The sequence below is a fragment of the Lolium rigidum genome, chromosome 6, assembly GCF_022539505.1.
Source record: "Lolium rigidum isolate FL_2022 chromosome 6, APGP_CSIRO_Lrig_0.1, whole genome shotgun sequence".
Lineage (NCBI taxonomy): Eukaryota > Viridiplantae > Streptophyta > Magnoliopsida > Poales > Poaceae > Lolium > Lolium rigidum.
The window spans coordinates 168,354,880-168,378,626 of record NC_061513.1 but is presented as its reverse complement, the minus strand read 5'-3'; the positions used below and the strand labels follow the sequence as shown (position 1 = coordinate 168,378,626).

Genomic DNA, 23,747 nt, shown 5'->3' with positions numbered 1-23,747 from the left:
CCCCTCCACCGGTCAACTCCCACACGATATGCATAAAAAAGTCTATACAAACTAGGAAACAATTAATTTAGATTCTGAAAGAACATCTCTCATAATATGTTTTGTGTGTTTGATGTCAATGTATGTGATACACTAATGTTTGATGAAGTGGTGCAGGGATTATATAGATATATGAATATGAGTGACTTGTGTGGAAAAACGACTCAAAAGATAGCTGAAAAGGATTCACCGGGCTGGATAATCTGGTCCGGATATTTGCAAAATATCCAGGCCCCAAAATTTGGCCAAGGACTCGAGGCAATGTGGCTCAGTACTTCCCTGGACGTGGGCCGGATTATTGGCCGGACATTTGGCCGAAATTTCCCCAGGGCCGGATAATCCGGGTCGGATATTTGTGAAATATCCGGCCCCCAAAATTTGGCTAAGGACCAGAGACGACGCGGCTCAGTAAGGCCCTGGACATGGGCCGAACTTTTGGCCGGACATTTGGCCGGATTTTTCCCTGGGCCGGATTTTTCCAGGGGGCAGGATTATCCGACCCCAACTCAGGCCGGATTATCCGGCCCTCGAAAGCCACCAACGGCTGGATTTTGAGAGGGGGTATTTATACCCCCCTTCTCCTACCTTCCTCCTTGCTCAATCATTGAAGAAATTCTGCCAAGCCTCACCACCATTAGAGCCACCTCAAGAACTCAAGATTTGCAAGATCTTCTTCCTCCCCCAACCAAAGCTCTTGATCTTTGGAGATTCGAAGGAGAAGACACCGATCTACATCCTCACCGAAGCGATTTACATTTCCCCCTCATTGTTTGAGGGCCCTCTTGCTAGTGTTCCTCTTTGGATCCCTAGTTGATGTGTGTTGATGTATTGTTGTTGATTGTTGTGTTGTTACAGATTTGGGAGCCTCCAATTCGGTTGTGGATGTGTGCCCCAAGAACCTTGTAAAGGCCTGGTTTCCGCCTCGAGGAAATCCCTTAGTGGAAGTGGGCTAGGCCTTCGTGGCGTTGCTCATAGGAGATCTGAGTGAAGCCTTCGTGGCTGTTGGTTTGGTTTTCGTAGCAACCACACTCCTCCAAACGTAGACGTACCTTCTTGCAAAGGAAGGGAACTACGGGAATCATCTCTGTGTCATCGCGTGCTCCACTCTCGGTTACCTCTATCATATTCTATCTCCTATATATTGCTTAGCTATATCTTGCTTAGTTGGTAACCTTGTCATATAGGTAAATTCACTTAGTTGCATATCTAGAGAATTTACCTTTGTGTCAAGCCTAAATTGAAAAAGAACTAAAAATTGGTTAGCACCTATTCACCCCCCCTCTAGGTGCGGCATACGATCCTTTCAACTGGTATCAGAGCCTCAGCTCTTATTTCGGGCTTAACCACCTAAGAGTATGCCAGACGAAGAGCCTGCGGAAGTGGCCGCTAAGATGGTCTCCATGGATGATCTCAATTCGTTGAGGTCCTCCATGGAAGCTCAAATGGAAAGCATGAGAAAAATGATTTCCGAGCTTTTGACCCCGGTCCCTCCCATGGCTCCCGCCGTAGAGGTAAAGGACACGGGTGGGTTAGAAGAGGGAGATGCTTCGGTATTACCCTCCTCTACCAAACCCGTGGATGGTGATAACTCAACCACTATCAAATCTCCCATTGCATCTCCTAGGGGAACTAGTGGAGGTGAGAGCTACAATCGAGTGGCTCCGCCTTTCCTATCTCCCGATATACCGGTTCCCATCCTCATATGAACATTCGGGGCGACCCACCTAAGTTTAATGTTAAAGATTTCGATACTTGGCAATTTGAGTTTCGTTCTCATGTTCGCAGTGCCTCCAATGAACTTTGGAGAATCATCGTGGAAGGCTTCAAGCCCTACAACCCCAACAAGTTGACTAGAAGATAAGCGGTTGATAGTCAACTCAATGACACTGCTTTGCACATGATTCAAACTAGTGTGGGGACAAAGGAATTGTCTCGTGTTCGGAATTACACCACCGCCAAGGAAGCTTGGGATGGTTTGGCCGCTAGTTGCATTGTAAGTGATAGCATGAGAAGGAACAAGTATAATTCTCTTCGGAATCAAGCCGAAGGGTTCTTGAGGCTACCGGATGAAGATCATGAAGTCATGTATGGAAGACTTCTCACCGTTGCCGATACTTTCCGAAATGTGGGTGCCACCCACATCAATGACTCTTGGATCAAGGACAAGTACATCGATTGCATGATGCCATTTGAACCCATTGATGTCAAGACTCTTGTTGGGAGAGAATGCTTTTCCTCTCTCACTTCTCAACAAGCCGTGCACGAGATGCAAGCTCTCAAGGTGCTTGAGCAAAACTCTCATGATTCTCGCAATCGAGCTCTTGGGATGTCAAAAGGGTCCAACCTTGCCTTGGCGGTCAACTCCGTGGAAGAAGTGAACCCTAAAGAATCATATAGGGCATCTTGGAGTATGTCCTATCCGGAAGACTTGGAACTCCACTACAACGATCACATGGCCTTCCATGCAAAATCTTTTTGGGTTGATCCTTCCAAGGCCAAGGAAGACAACATCAAGAGAAACAACAAAAGTGGGTTCACTAGCATGGGTCCAAGAACAATATCATGCTACAACTGTGATGACAAGCGCCATTTCATCGCCGAATGCCCCTATGAGAATAGGGAGACTCATGGTGGAAGGCTCATTCCCAAGGACAAGAGCAAAGACTCAAAGGGCAAGTATTCAAAGGCCCCCAACAAGAAATTCTACAACAAGAGCAAGAAGGGCAAGAGGCCCTCAAGGATTGTGCTAGTGACTAAGGAAGAATATTCTTCCGATGAAGTTGAAAGTTCTAGTGATGATGATGAAGAAGAAAGCTCAAAGGAAGTGGCCGCCATTGTCACTACCAACATTCCCTCTTCATCTCTCTTTGAATCCCCCAATGAGAATCCTCATATCAAGAATGCACATTTCTTCATGGCAAGGTCCACCTTGGACACATCTATTGTGATATCAACTCAAGAAGAATATACCTCCGGAGATGATGATGTTGATGATGAAGAAGATGCAACCTCAAATGGATTGGTTGCTCTTGCCTCCCTCTCCACTAAATCTTCATCACCAAGTGAATCCCCCAATGAGGTCATTCATGTGGAGGAAGAAAGTTTCCTCATGGCTAAATCTTCCGAGGTATCATCTCCTAACCCCTCTATGCCTAACATATTAAATGATCTAGGGGTTGATCTTGCTAGTCTAAAAGTGAAACAAGAAATGCTAGAGTTTGATGAGTTCATTCTTAACTTACAAGGTAACACTAAAAAGCATGTTTCAAACCTCACGGTTCGTATAGCTCAACTAAATGATACTCTTGAGAAAAAATGTCAAATAGAGAGAGAAGACTCTCTTGAAATTCATGCTCTTAAAAATGCTCTTGAGGAAAGTCAAGAAACTATAGCTTCTCTTGAAGAGAGGCTAGAAAATCTTGAAGAGCCTCAAGATAAAATTAACAAGCTCACTAAAGCTAGAGATCTTGGTAGAGCTAAGACTAAAGTGCTTATAAAGAAAAAGACCAAATTTGGTGTTGATCATGAGAAACTTGTGAAGGATCTAGATGAACTAGACAAGGCACACAAAGCTTTGAAGAGTGAATACTCTCTCCTCTCCAAGTCTAATGAGCAACTTCAAATTAGGCTCGCTTCATATGACATACCTAGTACCTCTACTCCTTCATGTGATCATGCAAATATTATTGAGGAAAATGCTAGGTTGAAGGATGAACTTGCTAAGGCCTCCTCTCCCCAAAGTAAACTTTCCTTGGATGATCTTTTGAGTAAGCAAAGGTCAAACAATGGGAAGGAGGGACTTGGTTATAATGCCAAGGCAAAGAAGGCAAACAAGCAAAAGGCCAAGCCCACACAAGAGAAGAATAAAGCCATCACTAATGGTGAAGCCCCTAAGGGCAAAACCACTAATGATGATGATGCGGGAATTGCTAACCCTCACTATGTTCTATTTAAAGATTATTATGGTGATGTTTATGCTAAATATGTTGGCCCTTATGATGGTTATGTTGCTTGGTCTATTTGGGTCCCAAAGACCCTTGTTGCTAACAAAAGAGGACCCATTAAGAAATGGGTACCTAAATCCAAGAATTGATCTCATGTAGGACTATGCCGCCGGAGGTTCAAAATGGGTACTTGATAGTGGATGTACAAGTCATATGACCGGCGGCAAGAACCTCATCAAGGAGTTGAGGTCCAACATAAATAATATCACCGTCTCCTTTGGCGATAATTCTACATCCGAGGTATTGGGTTTTGGCAAGGTTGTGGTTGCACACAACATTACTCCTGTGGATGTCATGCTTGTCAAAACCCTTGGTTACAATTTACTTTCCGTTTCCGCCCTTGGCAAGATGGGTTTCGCCGTCTTTATTGATAAAGATATTGTGGTCCTCTTATGGAGCAAGACTCTAAAAGTCGCTTTCGTTGGGTATCGCGAACACAACTTGTATGTGGTGGACTTTTCGGGGAACACCACGACAAGTGTGATGTGCCTATTCGGAAAGGCGGATGTGGGTTGGTTGTGGCATCGCCGCTTGGTCCATGTCAACATGAGAACTTTGCAAAGTCTTCACAAGGGGAACCATATTGTGGGACTAATGGAAAATGTGTCTTTTGCCAAAGATCGTGTTTGTAGGGCTTGTGTTGAAGGCAAAATGCATGACTCTCCGCATCCAAGCAAGACTATCATCTCTTCCAAGACTATCATGTGGATCTCTTTGGTCCCATTTCTCATGCAAGTCTTGGTGCGAAGAAACATTGCTTGGTGATTGTTGATGACTACTCAAGATACACTTGGGTCTACTTTCTCAAGACGAAAGATGAGACTCAACAAATATTCATTGACTTTGCTACCGAGGTGCAACGCCAACACAACCTCCTCATTATGGCAATAAGAAGTGACAACGGCTCCGAGTTCAAGAACTATACACTCAATGATTTTCTTAGTGATGAGGGGATTCGACATCAATATTCCGCTGCTTACACCCCTCAACAAAATGGTGTTGCGGAGAGGAAGAACCGGACTCTTATGGATATGGCAAGATCTATGATGGCGGAGTATAAATCCGCTATAACTTTTGGGCCGAAGCTATCTCCACCGCTTGTCATTCTTCTAACCGGCTCTATCTCCGCAAAGGCTTGAACAAGACTCCATATGAAATACTCACCGGGAACAAGCCTAATATCTCATGCTTCAAGGTGTTCGGGTGTAAGTGTTTCTACAAAATCAAAGGAGTTCGTTTATCTAAATTTGCTCCTAAAGCTTTGGAGGGTATATTTGTTGGTTACGGTGCTGAATCTCACACTTATAGAGTCTTTGATGTATCCTCCGGGATTATCATCAAATCTTGTAGTGTGAAGTTCGAAGAAAATGATGGCTCCCAAGTGGGGAAAGTTGATGTATGTGGAGGTGATGAAATACCTCAAGATGCCATAGTAAGAATGGGTGTGGGATTTTTCCGCCCCATTGAGGGACACGGTGTGGCGTCTCGGGAAGGACTATGCTCTACCACGGTGGAGCCCTCATCTTCTCAACATCAACAAACCCCATCTATTGAAGCTAATGATGCACCAACCCAAGAACAAGAACAAGACCCTCCCTCTTGTGTGCAAGATCAAGTACAAGATCAACCAAGAATTCATGATGGCTCCGACGAGTATCCATTTGATATTTGCTCCTCACCAAATGATTTCCAAGATCAAGCACATGATGTTGAGCACTCTCAAGAAATTGAGGATGCTCAAGTTGAAGGTCAAGACGGGGACCCAAATGATCAAGTTGATCAAGTGAAGCCTCCAAGGCCAAGAAGAACCAAGGAGGAGATCGAGGCCCGTCGTCTAGAAAGAAGAGAAAGGAACCTTGAAATTCGTGAACACACTCATGACAAGGTCCTTGGTGATTTAAGGGCAAATGTTACCACAAGAAGGCAATTGGCTAACTTTAGCAATCATCATGCTTATATCTCCTTAGTGGAACCCAAGAAAGTATTTGAAGCCCTTGAAGATTCGGATTGGTTAGAAGCTATGCACGAAGAACTCAACAACTTCAAGCGCAAGAAAGTTTGGACCTTAGTAGAGAAGCCAAAGGGGTGCCGCAATGTTATAGGCACTAAATGGATTTTCAAGAACAAGCAAGATGAGTTTGGAAATGTTGTGAGGAACAAGGCAAGATTGGTGGCTCAAGGGTTCTCTCAAGTTGAGGGAATTGACTTTGGAGAAACCTATGCTCCCGTGGCTCGCCTTGAGTCCATCCGTATCCTTCTTGCTTATGCATCGCATCATAACTTTAAGTTACAACAAATGGATGTGAAAAGTGCATTTCTTAATGGTCCTTTGCATGAAGAGGTTTATGTTAAGCAACCCCCGGGGTTTGAGGATCTCTACTTTCCTAACCATGTCTATAAGCTTGATAAAGCACTTTATGGTCTCAAACAAGCTCCTAGAGCTTGGTACGAGCACCTTAAGGAATTGTTGATAGACCGTGGATTTGATGTTGGGCTAATCGATCCCACTCTTTTTACTAAGAGGGTCAATGGGGAGCTTTTCGTTTGCCAATTATATGTTGATGATATTATCTTTGGCTCTACTAACAAAGCTTTCAATGATGAATTTTCAAAGCTTGTGACCGATAGGTTTGAGATGTCTATGATGGGAGAGATGAAGTTCTTTCTTGGTTTTGAGATCAAGCAATTGAGAGAAGGGACCTTCATCAATCAAGCAAAATATCTCCAAGACATGCTCAAGAGGTTCAAGATGACCGAGATGAAGGGTGTAGCCACTCCTATGGTTACTAAATGTCATCTTGCACTTGATCCCAATGGTAAAGAGGTGGATCAAAAGGTATATCGCTCCATGATTGGATCCTTGCTTTACCTTTGTGCATCTAGACCGGACATAGTGTTGAGTGTTGGTGTGTGTGCAAGGTATCAAGCTTCTCCTAAGGAGAGTCACATGATGGCTCTCAAAAGAATCTTTCGATATTTGGTTGATACCCCAAGATATGGTATTTGGTACCCCAAAGGCTCAAGTTTTATTCTCAATGGATACACCGATGCAGATTGGGCGGGAGACAAGGATGATAGGAAATCAACTTACGGGGCTTGCCAATTCCTTGGTAGGTCCTTGGTGTGTTGGTCTTCTAAGAAGCAAAATTGTATATCTCTCTCCACCGCCGAAGCCGAATATGTTGCCGCCGCAAGTGGATACACTCAATTGTTATGGATGAGGCAAACTTTAAAGGAATACGGTGTCATTTGTGACAAAGTGCCTCTATTATGTGACAATGAAAGTGCCATCAAGATTGCCTATAATCCGGTGCAACATTCAAGAACGAAGCATATTGAGATCCGGAATCATTTCATTAGGGATCATGTTGCCCGGGGTGATATTGAGCTTATCTATGTTCCTACCAAAGATCAACTTGCCGATATATTCACGAAGTCCAAGAATAGAGGCAAACCGGCGCAAGGTTGCCTCACAATGGGTGGAGCCAGATATCCATTCCATAGTGCGCTCATCATCTTTCTTGATGGCTAGAGTAGCAAATAATTGCTTAATCAACTCTGGAATGTAGTCACACTGAATCTTCATCAGATCCTGCAAACCCATCCTACCAGTCACCCAGATGGCATCCGTAAAATGATCATTGACAGCCAGATCATCCACATTGATAGCTTGCATGGGTGGCACTTTCTTCATAGGCTCAGTGGAATGATCTTGAGGACTGCATTCAGAGGGCCAACTACACTCGCAGCTCTCCTCCTGCCGCTGACACTGAAGATGAAGAGGAGGAGGAAGAGGAGTACCAGACCGAGGACGAAGAGGGCTCCGAGTAATCTCCATGGGGGCGAGTAGCATCGCGCTTTTTCCTTTTTGGCGTCTCGATGCCAAAGGGGGAGAAGTGTTCTATTAGGTTCTCTCTACGGGATTTGCATGGTGGTTAGGGCACAAGCATATGCGTTTATCATTCTTTTACTGCTTGTGTCCTCCTTTATGTCGTTTACTTGAACTATTTGGCTTGTTGGTTTGTTTGTTCAAAACTACGTGTTATATGTGGTTGTGAGACATTGTTGAGGTTTTCGGATTTCTATATGTTGAGATCAAGGTTTATTATAATGTGTGTGATGCTATATATCCGGTATTATATATCTCCATATGTGTATGATTTCTATCACCTTATCTCAACTTCATATATGTCTATGTCTCTTGTTTGAGCTTATGTTGGATACCTCTTGTGTTGAGGCACCTCACACCTATATGTTGTGTATTTGTATTCAAATGCAAATTACTTGTATGCACACATGTAGGGGGAGTGCCTCTATGTTTTGCCAACATGCTTGCTCTCTATAGTGTTTTTCTTGCAAATCCGTATATTGTCATCGAACACCAAAAGGGGGGAGATTGAAAGAACATCTCTCATAATATGTTTTGTGTGTTTGATGTCAATGTATGTGATACACTAATGTTTGATGAAGTGGTGCAGGGATTATATAGATACATGAATATGAGTGACTTGTGTGGAAAAACGAGTCAAAAGATAGCTGAAAAGGATTCACCAGGCCGGATAATTCGGGCCGGATATTTGCAAAATATCGGGCCCCCAAAATTTGGCTAAGGACTCGAGGCAATGTGGCTCAGTACTTCCCTGGACGTGGGCCGGATTATTGGCCTGACATTTGGCCGGAATTTCCCCAGGGCCGGATAATCCGGGCCGGATATTTGTGAAATATCTGGCCCCCAAAATTTGGCTAAGGACCAGAGACGACGCGGCTCAGTAAGGCCCTGGACATGGGCCGGACTTTTGGCCGGACTTTAGGCCGGATTTTTCCCTGGGCCGGATTTTTCCGAGGGGCCGGATTATCCGGCTCCAACTCAGGCCGGATTATCCGGCCCTCGAAAGCCACCAACGGCTGGATTTTGAGAGGGGGTATTTATACCCCCTTCTCCTACCTTCCTCCTTGCTCAATCATTGAAGAATTTCTGCCAAGCCTCGCCACCATTAGAGCCACCTCAAGAACTCAAGATTTGCAAGATCTCCTTCCTCCCCCAACCAATGCTCTTGATCTTTGGAGATTCGAAGGAGAAGACACCGATCTACATCCTCACCGAAGCGATTTACATTTCCCCCTCATTGTTTGAGGGCCCTCTTGCTAGTGTTTCTCTTTGGATCCCTATTTGATGTGTGTTGATGTATTGTTGTTGATTGTTGTGTTGTTAAAGATTTGGGAGCCTCCAATTCGGTTGTGGATGTGTGCCTCAAGAACCTTGTAAATGCCCGGTTTCCGCCTCGAGGAAATCCCTTAGTGGAAGTGGGCTAGGCCTTCGTGGCGTTGCTCATAGGAGATCTGAGTGAAGCCTTCATGGCTGTTGGTTTGGTTTTCGTAGCAACCACACTCCTCCAAACGTAGACGTACCTTCTTGCAAAGGAGGGGAACTAAGGGAATCATCTCCGTGTCATCGCGTGCTCCACTCTCGGTTACCTCTATCCTATTCTATCTCCTATATATTGCGTAGTTATATCTTGCTTAGTTGGTAACCTTGTCATATAGGTAAAACAATGCATCTACTACTCTCCCCGTACCGATTTATAAGCCTATTAACTGCTCCGTAAAAAATTTGACCACTAATTTGGTTAATAAAATATTAGATACAAGCCACAAAAGTTGTACTATTGAAAAATTCTTTTAAATATGAATTCAATGATATAGAAAATGTGACATATATCTTATATTTTGTTGACCAAATCAATGGTTAAAGTTTTTCTCGATGGGCTTATAAATCAGTATGGAGGAAATATATACGATGCTTTATAATATTATTAAGTGTGTTTTTTTTAAAAAACCTCATTTTTGATAAAGGGAATATATTAATATAAAAAAGATACCAATTACACCCAGCCTCTGCAACAACGCACCACCCTAATGGCACTACGGATGCACACAGCCAAAAAAACGGAAAAGAAAACTAAGAAATAAAAGTCCCGCTACAGTATCTCGGGTCTAACAACAGCAATATATCCACCACCAAGACAACACCTGAAATACAGACTCTCCAAAAACGACGCCTCCAAGAAGGGAACAGTGCTCTAACACCGTCGTCGCCCGATCAACGATCTTAGGTTTTCACCCTGAAGATAGTCCCCGCTCTCAAAATAATGCCTCCAACAAGGTCATTGCCAGGCACAACCAGTTAAGGCCAGACCTTGGGTTTTCACCCTGAAAGGTAGGACTCTGAACTTCACATGTGTTGTCGCCCCCACTTTCATACCGCTGCTATGAAGCCCGGAACACCAAGCAAGTCCCTCAACAGCGCGGAGACGTGAGCCTCCCTTAGCTAGTCCTCCCCTCCGGCCTTCATGAACTTCTCATCTTCCGACTTTCATCATGGATCCATAGTCACTTGATGTCAACACAGAAAAAGAGCTTCGCGCCGCTCCCTCCAGAACCATTCGGTCGGAATAAAAGCATGGGTGCGCACGACCGAATACCACCGATCCAGCAAACTCCAGGCAAAAAGCACTGTTACATTCGCCGGTGGAGCCTTCCGGAACTCAACACTCCGGCCAGATCACGAGTCCAGGCCTCCGGTAGGTCTTCCTCTTCACGCAAGAGAGACCCTAGGACCACCGCCTTTATACAGGTCGGACCCCCACGTCGGCGACCATCCCGGGCTAGCTACTCCAACCCTCCACCGGCGACACCGTCACCGGCTTCCAAGCTCCTCCATCTCGCCGCCGGAACGCGGTGATAGATCGATAGATCCACCACCACCAACCGCAGGCGGACCCTCTCCGGCGAAGAGGAGGGCCACCTCCACCGTCGTACCCAAGGTTGCTGCCCCGGGCGACCTCATGTCGTGGGTGAAGCCCGAGATCGCCTCCACTCACCGACGAGAGGCGGGGGGGGGGGATTGGCGCAAGCCATGGGCCTGGCCGCCGCCCACCACCAGCCCCTGCCGGAGTGCTGCGGAGAGGCGACGGGAGGAGGAATACCGCAACGCAGGCCGCCGCCGCCCATCCCATCCACGTCGGCCGGTCCACCAGGGGAGAGCCGACGGGAAGAGGGGGCGCAGCGCAGGCCGCCGCCGCCCATCCCATCCGCGCCTGTCGGTCCACCATGCGTCGAGAAGGGGAGATCCGGCCGCCGTCCACCACGCAGCGAGGAGGAAGGGCCCCCGCCGCCACGCCCCGTGGGTCTTTGCCCCGGCGGCGCTACCGGCGGCGGCGGCGGGTGGGGTGCGGGAGGGTTAGGGCTGGGTGGGGTGCGGGAGAGGCCCCTGGTCTTCTTTTAAAAAATGTTAAGAAATTATGATTTATTTTTGTTTCTCTTTTATATTCAAGTTATCTAGTAATGAGAAGATCCCTTTCAAGTTAAATCTATTTTCTTGACTTTTTTTTTGAAATATCTATATGGTGCTTTCCTTTTAGATTATGTATTATTGTTTTTATCATTTGATAAGTTTCATATTGACCTTCCACTAATCTTAGGAAAATATTTCACCGAAATAATCATGCTGGTTGGGCCTACTCATGAGCAAAACCAGTGAACTGTCATCCAAAATGGCTTTGTTGTAAAACAACATTGTTCCGGTATGAACGACCAAGATTGCACCTCTTTTACAAACAAGGGTCAAGCTTCTTTTTTACCTAGATTCGAGCAATAACCGAGGGCACAAGAAGTGTATTTCCTTCTTAAAAAAAGTAAAGAAACACTATATTGTAGATGATCGTGTGTCTATTTGTGTTCGTTTGACATTGTTGAACTATGATTGTGTTGGAATTTTATTGAAAAATTACAGTTGAAAAATGCATCTGGTGCCCTTAGTTGGTATTGATGATTAATGAAAAAATTATAACAAACATTGCCTCTACGATGGACACCCTGACCAAGACGATGTCACGTCTTGGGAGAATCTCATGAAGGACTCCGACGATGAGGAGGGTCATCCATTGTCATTCCTGAGACAGTCCACATGATCGGCAACATGATGGCGTTCCTCGGTGACAACAGAATGTATCACGCCTATCTTAGATTGATTTTTTATTTAAGCGATTTACAGTTCAGCCTAATACTTTAGGCTACTGCGTGATATTTTACTTCAGTTTTTTTGCCCATCGGTTTTAGCTAAATTTCATCTCTTATTGGTTTACTGTTTGGCTAGTATATTTTAACGTTCATATTTGCAACTATCCACACAACAATAATTATTTTATGCGCCACAGAGTCTCACATGCTGGATAGAAATACATAGAAAGTTTTGGGGCAAACACCCCAGGAAAATGTGTTAAGGATATGTGGTTTTTAAAATAGCAGAAGTGATTCGTTGATGAAAATTTACTACCTTTAAATCTAGATTATATAGGTTTACAAGAGACAAAAAAATAACAGTTTAGTAACTCCGTCCTTAAATGTATGATGGAAAATAGGAATCATCTCCCACCAGTATGCTCATCCTGTGGTATTCTTGTAAGCATTAATTGAGATACTTTTGAGACCATTGTTGGAAAAATAAAAACTTCCATGTCAATGTAACTCTTAATAATAGAGTTTCTAAATTAATTTGTACGATTACAATTGTGTATGGTTGTGCCAATTGGGAAAAAACAAGAGTTCATCTCTAAACTTTATGAGCTTTTTCTTATTTGGGATGCGACTTCTATGATAGGTGGAGACTTTAATCTTTTTAGGTCTCCTCGTGATAAAAGCAATAGAAATGTATATTTTAAGTGGGTAGACAATTTTAATGCATAGGTTGAAATTTGGGCCCTGCTGGAAATAGGATTATCCGGCAGAGCTAAAACATGGGGAAACAATGGGGAAAACCTAGTAACGTGCAAACTTAATAGGATTTTTTGTAGTTTCCACTTTGACTCAAATATTTCTTTGGCCAATGTAGAGCCTCGTCTAGAATAGGTCATGATCACACACCCATTGTTTGGGATTCTGGGATTCTGGTGAAAACCAAATTCCCAGAAAATATGGTTTTTAAATTTAAAGAGTGGTGGCTAGCTATTCGTAAATTCAAAGATTTGGTCATCAAAGCCCGGTCTTTGCAAATCTGAAGCACATATGTTGTTGACATCTAGCAAGCTAAACTTTTTTTGACCAAAAACAATAGGAGAGGCTCCTATACTATATTAAAACCCCAACAATATTTACATCATCTCAGGTGCATACACCCACTTTACAAAATTTATCTAGAGTCTATCTATAAACAAAGAGATTGTACTTTCTAGGTTTTGGCTAACCCCGAACCTTAGAAGATTTAGATCTGAAATTACTCTTTCCTTCCAAGAGTCTCTTGAGGGTGCAATACCTTTAAAAATTAAATTATTCCTTTCCTTCCAAATCCCCCAGGCAGCTATAATGAAAATTTCAAAAAATAGATGCTCCTGAAAAATAGACGGTTGAGAAAATTAGCTAAAGGTCAGAGTGCCAATTTTGAGGATCATGTTAGGATACAAAAGAAATGTTTAATGGAATATTAAGATATTCTTGATGTTAAACGAGAAACTCAAGTTCTTTCTGCTGAGAAGAGAGCTAGATTTGAATTCATACTTAGAGATTTAAAGATATTTTGGATCATAGAAGAAACAAAAGGTAAGCAGATATCAATAGATATGAATATAGTTGAAGGGGATAGGAATACTACAAACTTTTATGCAATAGAAAAACAGAGGAGCAAAAGAACTATGCATTAGATGGTCCTCAAGGACGAGTTACTTAAACAAAGAATGTGATTAAAATAGCCTATGGTTTCTATAAATATATTTTTAGCTTTGAGGATATACCTGATATTGAACTTAAATATGACCTTTTCTGTCATGAGGAGAAAGTTAGTATAGAAATAAAATGAGATGTTAGGTAGAGCTTTTACTGGAGTAAAGGTTAAGGAAGCAGTGTTTGGCTCTTATGCTGATGGTGCTCTTGGTCTGGATGGCCTCTCTTTTAATGTTTTATAGAACACATTGGAATATTGTCAAGGATAATCTTATAGCCTGTTTTTTTGAAGGTATCTTATAGCCCTGTTCAATGCCGGCTATAGAGATGAACTTGATTTATATAGGCTAAATTTTGCTTGATCACCCTTATCCCTAAGGAAAAATGATTCTAGATCTATGAGAAATTTTAGACCAATCAATCTTTTAAATTGTTCCTTAAACATTTAAATACGGAGATTACCAATAGTTTTGCTATAATTATATATATACTTATTTCTTATCATCAACCAGCCTTCATGAGGAGCATATTTATTCTAGAAATGTCGTAATAGCTTATGAAATTATTCATGAAGTACATAGGAGTAAAAATAAAGTCCTTGTTTTGAAAATTGATTATGAAAAGGCTTATGATAGAATAAACCTATAGTTCCTTTATGAGGTTCCAGAATTGAGAGGATTTTGTCCTGTGGTTGTGAGACTGATTAGAAAAATTACACCAGGTTGATATGTTGGGGTCAAGGTTAATGATGTATAAGACAACTTATTTCTTACTGGAAAATGTCTGAGATAGGGGGACCCCATTGCCCCTATCTTGGTTAACTGTGTGGTCGATGTTTTCTCTAGAATGCTAGTCAAAGGGACCAACTGTTTCTTGGTTAGGGGGTTGTGTCCCATATTTAATCGTGGGGATGCTGTTATGCTAACGACACACTATTATTCTAGGAGAATGATCCAAGAGAAGCGGTTAACCTAAAATGGATTCTAAGCTATTTTGAAAATTTATCTGGGATGAGGATAAGCTTTCATAAAAATATATTACTTCACATTAACATGGAAATATACGAAGTGCAACCTTTTGTTGTGATTTTCCAATGTGTTGTCGAAACCTTCACGGTCAAGTATTTAGGTATTCATTTACATTTTGGTACATTAAAAAGATAAGATTTGCAACCTCTGGTAGAATGTATCTTAAGTAGGATTACAGGCCGGAGAGGAAAACTGCTAATCTCCGCACCTAAGAATATCTTGATTCAATCTTATTTATCTAGTATTTATATTTTTCCTACTAACTTTCATTAAATTCCTCAAATGGGCTCTGAAATTGCTAGACACTCAATTAGCTAACTTTATGGGGAATGGTGAAGGTGGAAATCATAAAATATATTTGGCCCATTCTGTATGTATGAAAAAAGAGTTTGGTGGGCCTGGCATTCCCAAACTTCAGAATTTGACCATCTTCCTTACAGGATCTTGGATCAAAAGATGGATGCAAGGGGAGGGGTCCCTCTGGAGGAGAGTGATTGACTCCAAATACAATACTAGGAACCTATATTTATTTTGTTTCCAATCAACAAACTAAAACTATTGAAAAATCATGGGATGGTACCCAACTTAGGTGTACTTTTAGAAGAACATGATGGTCCAATTGGAGGAGGTGCTAAAAATAGCTAGAACTATTAACTTTATTGAGGATGAAGAGCAGTTTCTTTGGCAATATGATACTAAGGGTGTTTATTCTTCCACTCCTATGTATCCCATTGCTAACTTAAGGGGTGTGCATCCAATTTATTTTCCTTGCATGTGAAGTCTTGAAATTCCTTACAAAATTCAGGTTTTTCTTTGGTTGTTCTCCTAAAATAAAATAATGAATGGAAACAACCTTAGAGCTAGGGGTATGGCTAAATCAAAAGACTGTGAGTTGTGCAAAGAGTTTGAATCTGTTAAACATGTCATGTTCGAATGCATAGTTTCTAGGATTCTGTGGGACGATGGTATAGAGGTTTTGATACTAAAATCATAGGCTTTTAATTTATTGCATCTAATTGGCAATGTAAGACTGTAACGAGATATTCCTGCACTTTAATGTAGTTTCATCGGCTGTCCTATGTGATTTGTGGATAAATAGAATTAACCTTCTTTTGGTTACTTGTATTAACATTAAATAGTTGTGGCGTCTGGTCCTCTATTTTCTGAGGAACTAGAAGAGTTCATGGATCTGCTACTCATCAAACTAAAATAAAGGCTCTTAATCTACTGGCAGCTTGACTTGCAAGGGTTTGGACCAGGTCACAACCTGGGAAGGTATTTAGAAGGGTTTCGGCATGGTGTTGTAAGTTTGACCAGGTGAGAAGGCAGCTGGTAGAAGTGACGTGCTAGTTGCTCTCTTGCGGACGATATTGTTCAAAGATCTTCAGAAAACTTGATTTTGGTTGTAGTTTGTAGCTAGGTAAAAGACAGATTGGTTGGTTTCTTTTCTGAAATGAAATGGAGCCGGGAAGAGATCCCTTTTCCTATAGAAAAAGAAAGTCTCGCAGGCGCGCGCCAAGGTCGACGGCACAACACGAGACAAGTGTATATTCTTTTCAGATTCTTCTTTAATTTCAAAATGAAGATGTCGATTTACGATTTTTAAAAAACTTCCTAGAGCTGAGGAACTGTTTTCGCTTCTCGTAAGAAAAGTCACCTTCTTTGTTATGATTATCAAACAAAGAATTACATTTGTCAAGGACCGAGAGACATGTAGGCTCACACTGACACTTGTGGTGCTCGCTCCTTTTTCAACTCTTTAAAGACTTTGAATATCTTGGGCCACTATGTACTTGGAAGACCAGGAAAACCATAAATTAAGCAAAAGAGACAGAAAATAAAGTCAGATTTTCAGATTAGATGTGCATCTCTCTATAGATCTCGACACTCTCACAGTAGAGAGGCCCAGGGACAGGCTCTTCTTTTGACTTTTGTCACTGCAAGAGCTCATCTAGACTGAACCTTTAGATATGGCATCAGAGGCTTAAGTACTCTACTGCATATCTATTGAGTGTAGACTAGAGAGAGAGAGAGAGAGGCGGTATTTTTTTTTTCAGGAATTGAGTGGTAGATTGCGAAGCAATGAATGAGGCAGCTACCACATTCAAAAGGGGCCAGCACTGCCAGGCTAGGAGGGACTTGGCCTTGGGGCCCAAATCATTACCAGCTGGTGCGCCCAGATCTGATCATCACCAGCGAGCTAGAGAGAGAGAGAAGAGAATGAGAGCGTGTCTGTGTGAGGCTTGTGCTCATCATGGCTTTACACGTACTGTAGAGCCTAGAGAGAGAAAACAAAGCGGAAAAAGTCTCTTCTTTCTCTCACTCCTAAGCACATCGGGGTACGTGCTGGGTTACCACACCTACCAGTTATTACCATCTGTATGGAGTATACAACTACACACGCACACGGAGCCAAAGCAGGACCAGTGCTGATGTTGCCATCATCTCTGCCCCAAGAACTCTCTCATGTTCTCTCTCACATTCACATGCCATGCCAGCTGCTTGCTCCAAACTTACAACAACACAAACACAAGCATCTTCAATCAGCAGTAACCTCTTATACTAATACTGGCAAACAAGTAGTAGTAGTATTATTTCTGCATTCTGTAGAATCTTAGAGCAAAGCTATGACTAGAAATTGTTGGCAATGCAATATAAGAGGCTCATCATCCACATGATCCATCATCACAGGCAGAGCATAGAAATAATATATAGCTAACAGCAGGGTAAAACAGAAAGAATGTTGGACTGTTTTTATTCATGATGAAAATGGTAGCTTATGATGGTACTCTCAGCACCACAGACCAGATAAATGGCATCAATTAACACCAACCTTCTCCCCCCTCTCTCTGCACCAATTACCAAATGATTCTCCTTTTTTACCACTAAAATGACAACAACAAATAGCCCTGTACCCTCCTCACCACCTGCACCAAAATTTCCAGTTTCTCCAATCTTCTAATGGATTCTCATGTTTTGCTATATGGTATATACATGTAACGATAACCCCTCTCTACCACCCCCCTCCCCTCCCCCCTCTCTATATGATATTCTATTCTAAACAACATTACAAACATTACCCTCCATGGGTGCTGGTCTATGGACTAAGATGTAAAGCAAAATGTATCAAAATACAACCGGGTGGAAGAGCCTGAAAGGTGAAAGAATTCAATGGGGTCGGCATATGAACGGTAGCAAAGGATGGGTAATATATGAGGGAAAAGGGGAAAATTGGTGTAGGCTCTTCCACGTACCAATCTCGGCTCATTATGCTCATGCTCAAAGGGGAATTATTATGCATCTGGTGAAATGCTGTGGAGGCTGGTACTTTGCAAGTTTGGCTGGCAGGGGGGAAAGGGGAAGCCATAAGAACTGGATATGCATCAACGAAATCAGGATCGATCGGGTTCCGGTACCGAAAGCTTCTCAAGAACTGGATACAGCATAGTGTCTCACTGAGTAGCGCAGGACTTGCAAGGTAGGGCAGATCATCTCCTTCACTCTCACGCCGTCTTTGTATATCTTGAATGTAGGGACTATCCGCACGTTCTCTGTCTTTGCTACCATAGGGCTATCTTCAACATTTACCTGTTGGGTCACAATGCAGTTCATTACTGATTTCGATATTTTTTATCAAATTACTAGAGTAGAAGGAGAGACATCGAGTAGCTTACCTTTAGAAAATTCACTGAGGGGCATTCGCTGCAAAGAGAGTTCACCGCAGGTGTAACTTGAATACATTGTTGATTCATTGTCCCCATGAAGTAGACAACAGATACCCCTGAAGAAAGAGTATACTGAATATGACAGGCAACCAAAATTGTAATGCAGGCAAATATATAAGCCTATTGAAATGCATCAGTGATGATTTATTGTTTTATACACATAAAAAAGCTACAGTTCTCATTATTCATGATACTACACAGATACACTCTTGAATTTATCTGACTATAATAGAAAAAATAAGTACTTCAGAAAAACTCACCAGGTGAACGTATGGCAGCAGAATATTGTTCCAAGTTGGTAACACTCTCAACCTCCCCTCCAAACTTCATGTTTGATACATCCTCACCCCGAGTTGTCTTCAAAGCAACTTGAGCATGAAACAACTTTTCCGCAACATCGGTATCAGTGGGAAGCTCTCTCCGGAGCACCTCATAGTCCCTCACACAATCAGCCCAACGCTCGAGCTAAAAAATAGCAAGATCAATACAGCAGCACTGAGTGAAATGCCAAAAATATCAGAATGCATGCTCTATTGCTGATGCTTACCTTGGAATAGGATACTGCTCGCCTTAAGAGAGCCTTGGTGTAATTTGGTTGTATTCTCAGTGCCTCATTACAGTCATCAACAGCTTTCTCCCACCGGTCCAGCTTCCACCAACAAGCTGCTCGATTGCAGTGGAGCACTGGATTTGATGGATCATACTTCAGCCCTTCGCCATAAGCTATAGATGCATCAGAAAACTTGGCTGCCTTAAAGAGCTCATTTCCTTGGGCTCGAGCTCTTGCAACTAGTCTCACATTATTAAGAATCATCCCAACTTCCGCATTTCCAGGGTCAATACGTCTAGCATTTTCAGCTGCTGCAACAGCGGCATCAAACCTGCAGAAAGCATTCCCAACTATAATGCTAAGTTGCTGTTGCTCCAATCTAGAAAATCAATCAGTTTTACAGGTTAGAAGATCATACCTTCCCAATGCCATGTCAACCTGGGCTCGCACAATATTTACATAAGACTCAACTAGCATGCCCGAGAGTTTCACTGCCGTCCAAGATAGTAATGCAGTGTCTAATTTCAGCAAGCTTGTAAGAGTAGAATCAGCTTCCTCTAGCTTGTGGAGCCGAAGAAGTGCTTCTGATCTCAAGGCACGAAGCTGCATAAAAAAGAAGAAGACAATATAAATTCTACCATGAATCCATAGTGTAGAACTACTTCCATTTTCCAACACTTTCTAAGAAAGAAAACACAGGCAAAGGAGGAGAATTTTACCAACTGGGAGGAGTCAGCTCCTGCTGCAATAGCAGCATCCGCTTCCCTCAGCGCGCTCTTCCAATCTCCAATTTTCCTGGCATCCGTGCTTCTTCCTAGATGCATCTCCACATCCTGCAAGTTCTCCCAATCCGCAGGGTCAGACTCGTGAAGATGCCTGGCCTGTGTTAAATGCCTCCTCGCCTTCTCAATCATTCCAAGCCTACAAGAATGAGAACAACAAACATTTCAGTAACAATTCAAGCAAATAGAGCACATATATATTATTATCTGAAAATAACACTGAAATGCTCTTGAACGGAATTGGGATTAAATTCAGTATCCATCAGCATTGTGTGGTCTAAATCCAGTGTACCTAATGAAATTGGGACCAAGCAAGCTTACAAAACAATACAGCTAAGCAACCCATTTCGAAAAAGAAAAAAGAAAAACAGCTAAGCAACCCCCCTTTCATCAGCATTGTGTGATGGGAACCGCTTTAACACCAATTTGCTTCCAAGACAAGATCCTGGGTTCCCTCACTCGCAGATCAACTAAGAACTAAGTAGTGTGCTCACTGTGTAACCCAAAGATCAATTTTTTTTTTTTTTTGCTAATAGAACACGCACAACCAGGAAAATATTTACAGACAGCGACGATCAAGCAGTAACAAAAAGAAAAGCGAAGAGCGCAACTATCATGTTGCTTTCCTCTTGGAGCTGGACTTGCTAACGGGAAAAGCTGGCAACTAGAGCCAAGAAAGCAACAGCAACATGCAGGCGTGAACAGTCAATGGGAAATCAAAGCAAGAAGTAGGGATCTACGCATCGAACTGAAATCTAATGGATTCTGCGCAATGCTGGTTCCAGAGACACAGAGAGACTACTAGCGCAGGAAGCTCACCGGAGGCAGAGACCGGCGAGGCGGCTGTGGGCGCGGCCGCTGGCTGGGTCAAGCCGGACGGCCTCCTCGGATTCGCGGAGCGCGTCGGCCAGCCTGCCGAGGCCGACGAGCGCGGCGGCGCGGTTTCCGCGGCACGCGGCGCTTTCGGGGCACAGGGACACCGCACGGTCGTAGTAGCGCAGCGCCTCCCCGTGCACCCCCTTCTTGTACCACTCGTTGCCTAAACGAGTCATCTCCTGGAGACCCCCGCCGGTCCCTCGCGCGGCCGGGGAGCTGGCCGGAGATCTCGAGAGGAAGGACGGCGCGTCAATGCTGCTCCTCGCGGGGGCCATGCCGGCGCCGCGCATGATGCTCCCGTGGCCGTAGTGGCCGGTTCCGGATCCGAGCACGTCCGGGCGGGAGCGGGGCGGCGGCGGCGGCGCGGCGGCAGCCCCCGGAACGCGCCCGGACGGGCGGATGTTCCCGGCGGGGAGCGCATTGGCCATCGGCGAGCTGGCCGTGCTCCCGCGGTCCCCCGCAACTCCGCCGCTCCCTCCGCTGCTGCTGCCGCCGCCGGAGAATATCAAGGGGCCAGATCCGCACCGGCGGTGGCCCGGCAGGCGCGGCGGGTTGCTCTCCACCGCCAGCTCACCGGAGTGGCTCCTCCCGCCCGCCAGCCCCGCCGCGCCGACATTCGACTGCGCCGGCGACTTGGCGGAGCCGGACGAGGAGGAGGAGGAGGTGGTGACGCTGGCCCGCGCCCGCAGCGGCGAGACCGGGGAGCCGAGATCCGCGAAGACGTTGGCTTTGGAGTCCGGCTTGTCCCGCACGGCGGCGCCGCTGTCGAGCGCCAGCGCCGCCGCGCGGAGGCGCAGCCGGTCGGCCTCGGACATGGCTGGATCTCAGCGCAAAACCTCAGCAATGCCGTCGGCCGCACCCCTCAGCTCCGTCTCCTCCTCCTCCTCCTGTTGTCCTAACCAAACAAGCAGGCATAGAAGCAGGGAGCACAATAAGAGCTCGTCGTCGCGCGCGGCGGGGTGGTTGCGCGGCGAGAACCCTGAGCAATAAATCGCGTGTGGATTTCTCGTGAGGCGGGGAAATGGAGCTGGGAACCGAGCGACCACCGACCCAAGAAAGAGGGGAGAAGAAGGAAGAAGAAAGGAGAGGACTGGCCGTGAGGGCAAGAAATAGAGACTGTGGAGACAACGGGACAGGGGCAGTTCGAGACCTTGCGAGTGTTTCGGGGGGCTAAATACAAAACTGTTTCACTCTTCTTTTTTTGTGGGCTTCTGCTTACAGGGTGGTTTAGCGGTTTGGTGTCTTGGAGTTTTTTATTATAGTACCTTTCCTGGGTTTTGGTTTGGGACGCTGAGGTTTTACAGATCTTATTACTCACTCGAGATTTTACAGATTCTGTTTACCACATCTTTGTAGATTTACGATTAGGCTTGCCTTGCGGGTTGCCATGATCTCTAACTTCTCTCATTTACTAGTACTACATGTTTATCTTTTACCCAATTTTTTTTTTGTTTCTGTCTTTTTTCTTCAACTACCGCTAATGATACTTCCAATAGCCTAGATACTTAAAATATGCATTTAATTACTACCTAAATCACGCAAATATTGTATTGGCTGCGAATTAACATGGAAGAACGTAGTCTTTTATGGATTTATTTTTGGTACATCATTGCTTAAAACTTTTCTAAGGCAAAATTATGATTTGTGGATGTAGTTCATCCAGACAAATTGCAAAATCTTGGTAGATATGTCATAAATTAGGCTTCATGCTATAATCCGGTTGCAACATTTTGCTATAATCCGGTTGCAACATTTTGTTGATAATAGAAATCATTATGATTGTCCTATTTAATAGTACCAATATCTTTGGATATCACAAATGGTCTAGCATCAACATCTTGATTTAGTGATTTTAGATATGCATCATATTAAGGTCGATTCAAATATCCAAAGTATCTAAGAGCATACTTTTGATTCCATATTTTTTTGGGAATGTTGGTATAGTTATTAAAGTGAAATAAATCAGCAGGTCATGCGTAGTTAATTGTATAGGTACCCAACTATTTATTCAAAAATATCATGTAATATTTAAGGATATTTATTGTTTGCCATATTTATCATATTTTCTATGCAAGGTGTATGGCACATGCATTTTTTAGCCTAAACCAGTTGCATATGTGATGTTACTGTTTATTTAGAGATATTTGCATTAGCCACTAACATACTTCCTAATGATGAGGAGTTGCATGTGAGCCTACTGACAATTAAGCCCGGAGATCGACCAAATGTACATTTCGTGCATATATGATACACGACATATGAAATAAAAAAATTATGAGGTTTACTTTCAGATTAACTAATCCATGTCTTGCTTTAGTCCCAATTTCACTCTCATGCCTTACACCCCTCGAATGGTGGAGCATTGCTTTTTAAATGTTAAAACATGCTAAAGTATGCTTATTTGTACACGCTAAATAAAAAGGTAAACGACTTTTGTTTCAACGCTAGTTACAAATATTCAAATGTTTACAAATACCCGTACATAACATTGTCTATTCTATAACAACCGGGCATTTGTGAGTCGATTGTATATAACGTGGCGTGTGCTATAAGATGGATTGCTCTTTCAGTTGAGCGTCCCGCCTATCAATAATAAGCTACGTGGTGTCTTTGTTAAGGTCACGAGCCTTGTGACTCTAGTTAAACGATTTGTTTGTGTGCGCACGCTCTAGGTCGTGTGTTTATACATTGTACTTTAATTTGTTTCTGAAAAGATAAATGCCACAATTTCTCAAGGTTTTTACTTCCACTTTACCTGGCCATAAGGTGGCATCTCAACCCCACCAATTTTTACAATATTGTGACCACAACCAAGTGCACATGAATGTTAGTCCGTGGGTTGCATAAAATATGATATTATGGTGTTAGCTTGGTAAGAACTATTAATTTGTGCCCCTAGTGTTGGAGGAGACATGAACAAGTACCATTTACTCAAAAGGAAAAAACATTTTAGGATGGTTGACTCCTGATAAGGAAAATCCTAACATGCTACTATCTTCTGAGAAAAATTACTCCTCAATGTTGCAACA

At 43.4% G+C, this 23,747-nt stretch overlaps 1 protein-coding gene across 1 annotated transcript; it reads right to left on the bottom strand.

Annotated features, from left to right (window-relative positions):
• Positions 1-17,512: 17,512 nt before the first annotated feature.
• On the bottom strand, positions 17,513-21,533 carry LOC124661611 (TPR repeat-containing thioredoxin TTL1-like). The gene is made up of 7 exons (XM_047199491.1): positions 20,662-21,533; positions 19,780-19,981; positions 19,479-19,663; positions 19,058-19,391; positions 18,771-18,975; positions 18,460-18,566; positions 17,513-18,373 (listed from the first exon to the last, which is right to left on the bottom strand). Exons 1-7 carry the CDS (start codon positions 21,531-21,533, stop codon positions 18,212-18,214), a joined length of 2,067 nt encoding a protein of 688 aa, XP_047055447.1. The 3' UTR covers positions 17,513-18,211.
• Positions 21,534-23,747: the final 2,214 nt, after the last annotated feature.